Source organism: Micropterus dolomieu, linkage group LG09 (assembly GCF_021292245.1).
Source record: "Micropterus dolomieu isolate WLL.071019.BEF.003 ecotype Adirondacks linkage group LG09, ASM2129224v1, whole genome shotgun sequence".
Classification (NCBI taxonomy): domain Eukaryota; kingdom Metazoa; phylum Chordata; class Actinopteri; order Centrarchiformes; family Centrarchidae; genus Micropterus; species Micropterus dolomieu.
In genome coordinates, this window is record NC_060158.1 from 4,275,553 (window position 1) to 4,278,239 (window position 2,687).

General features: G+C 40.8%; 3 gene segments (V, D, J or C); 1 reads left to right on the forward strand and 2 right to left on the reverse strand.

Annotated features, from left to right (window-relative positions):
* The window catches only part of LOC123976058, a 24,646-nt gene that overhangs the window by 21,815 nt on the left and 144 nt on the right, over positions 1 to 2,687 (reverse strand).
* Positions 1 to 2,687, forward strand: part of LOC123976060 — a 16,022-nt gene that overhangs the window by 6,407 nt on the left and 6,928 nt on the right.
* LOC123976057 lies at positions 45 to 893 on the reverse strand. The segment is given in 2 exon segments: positions 45 to 549; positions 766 to 893. Coding segments are annotated over 2 exon segments (357 nt in total).

The following is a 2,687-nucleotide window of genomic DNA, read 5'->3' on the forward strand; positions in this document are numbered from 1 at the left end:
TTTATCGATTTTAAACTTATCAAAGTTATTGATGTAATTTAAATGACTGCATTGATGAATGAAACCCTGTTTTAAAAGAATATTAAAAGTATATGTTTGGATTAAATACTAAATATTTTGTTACAACGTTCAAAATGAATTGATTTGAACTTTTTTTATAAACCTCTGTTGTTTTAGTTTCAGTGCAGCTGTTGAGTCAGATCAGTTCCTCTCCAGCTGAGGGAGGTTTTTGTACGACGTTGTATCACTGTGTGAACGGGATGTAACCCTGCTGACAGTAGTAAACTCCTGAATCTTCAGCCTGAACTCCACTGATGGTCAGAGTGAAGTCAGTCCCAGATCCACTTCCACTAAAACGATCTGGAACTCCAGACTGACGGGTTGTAGCTCCATAAATCAGGAGTTTAGGAGCTTCTCCAGGTTTCTGAAGGTACCAGTGGAGGTAGCTACTAACACTTGTACTGGTTTTACATTTGAGAGAGACAGCCTGTCCTGGAACAACAGACTGAGATCCAGGAGACTGAGTCAGGATGATTTGTCCTGATGAACCTGGAAAAGATGAAAAAGAGGAGAAGGGTTATTGAGAGAAATCCAGCTTGGAGAAAGATGATCAGCATCCAAACAGAAGAGTCTCATTTCTTTAAGATGGAGAACAGATGGAAGAAGGTAAATGCTGCTTGTTTCAGTATTTCTCCATCACAGCAGAACATCATTGTGGTGAACCTGGTTGCATCCTGAAGCAAAGTTTTCAGAAGAGAGTCTCACCCTGAACAAGGAGCCCCAGGGTGGCCAGCAGTAGAATCAGTGACATCATCATTGTGCTGCCGGCGTGTCAGTGGCTCTGAAAGGCCTGGACAGCCACTGATCAACACTGGCCTCTTAACGGCTGGGAGCAGAGAGGCAGGACAGATATGCAAACACACAGAGTCAGTGAGCTGTAGCTGTCCTCAACATATCATGCTGTTTCCTCCTCACTGCTGGGACAGATGCCTGTTTAAAACATCCTCATGCAGATTAACACAAACTAACAATAGAAGTTATAACTAACTAACATTTCTATCAGCTGACCTGTTCTAACTGGTTCTCCTGTTCACAGTTAACCACCAACATCTGGTGGTTTTGGTGATCAAAATTTGCAGTAAAACGTCACACTTTTATCTTTAGTACTGAAACCTTCCTGTTGCCATGGTTCATCAGTGATGCCTGTTTGTTCCCATGGTTACTGAGCTCAGAGAGGGAAGTGAAACCAGTTTCAAGACCAGTTTCATCCAATCAGAGGAAGACCAACAGAACCAGCAGCACTGAGCAGGACAACGTCCATCTTCATGTTGCTTTAAAAGGTCTCCGTTGCTCTTTGTCCAAAATTTGTCTAAATATCTGCAGAAATCAGAACAAACAAACACCTTTATATTTCTACATTATATATATTTATCTGTATCACAATTAATGTCTTTGTCAGGACTTTGCTTCACCACTGTCACTATAAAAATGTGGCTTGTCAGGTGAAAACATTTTTCTATAGACAATAGAAACAATTGTCTTTTTAAAGCTGACAAAACAGAGACACTGAACAGAGGGAACCTTTCAGGTTGTTGGCTCTGACTTTACTTTACTGCCCCTCAGTGGTTGAAATAGAATCAGATCGCCAGGCATGTGTACACATATGAGGAATGTGATTATGGATTGTACATTGCTCACGATGTGCTTACTCATACAAAATCACAATAATAAAAATAAAATAAAATCAGACAGACTTCAGTGTAGACAACACAAATATACACACTATGAACAAACAACAATATAGACATATTGACAAATAGTGCAGTGATCAGAGTGCAAAGGATGCAGGTGGATGTACATGTCGGAGGTGCGTGTGATATACAGGTACACATACATGCATACATGTACACATGTACACAGTGCAGTGAAGCATAGTGCAAAGGATGCTGGAATAAGTATTTTGTGCAGGAGTTATGACTTGAGGTAGGTGGATTTGGTATACAGTATCTACAATATAACAGTATGAACAGCTCTGAAATAGAGAATGGTGAATAAGTAAATAATAAATGTTAGCCAGTAAACAGGTGGCTGATTAGAGACAGAGTTACTGGATTATTGCACAAGAAATGTTCCTGACACAGTGAGTCAGAAATCAGCTGTTCATCAGAGTGATGGCTTGTGGGAAGAAACTGTTTCTGAGTCTGTTGGTTTTGGCGTACAGTGCTCTGTAGCGCCTACCAGAGGGGAGGAGCTGGAACAGGTTGTATCCGGGGTGAGATTCAATTCAATTTTATTTATATAGCGCCAAATCACAACAACAGTTATCTCACAGCGCCTTTCATAAAAGAGCAGGTCTAGACCGTACTCTGTGATGTTATTTACAGAAGCCCAACAGTTCCCACCAAGAGACACTGCCTCGACCGGTTGGGGTGAAGGAGAGAGAGAGAGAGAGGGAGAGAGAGAGGGCAGAAGAGGAACAGAGAGAAAAAGAGAGGGATGGAAGGAGAGAGGGAGGGGGGGGAGGCAGCCTACACAATATACACACAGAGGTACAGACAGTAAAGGTGATGTTGCTATAGACTAAATGACAAAATGGTACAGATATTTATAGTAGTGTTAATGATAACAATCGTAATGTTAATGATTATAATAACAATAATAACAATAGGACTAGTAACAATAGTCGT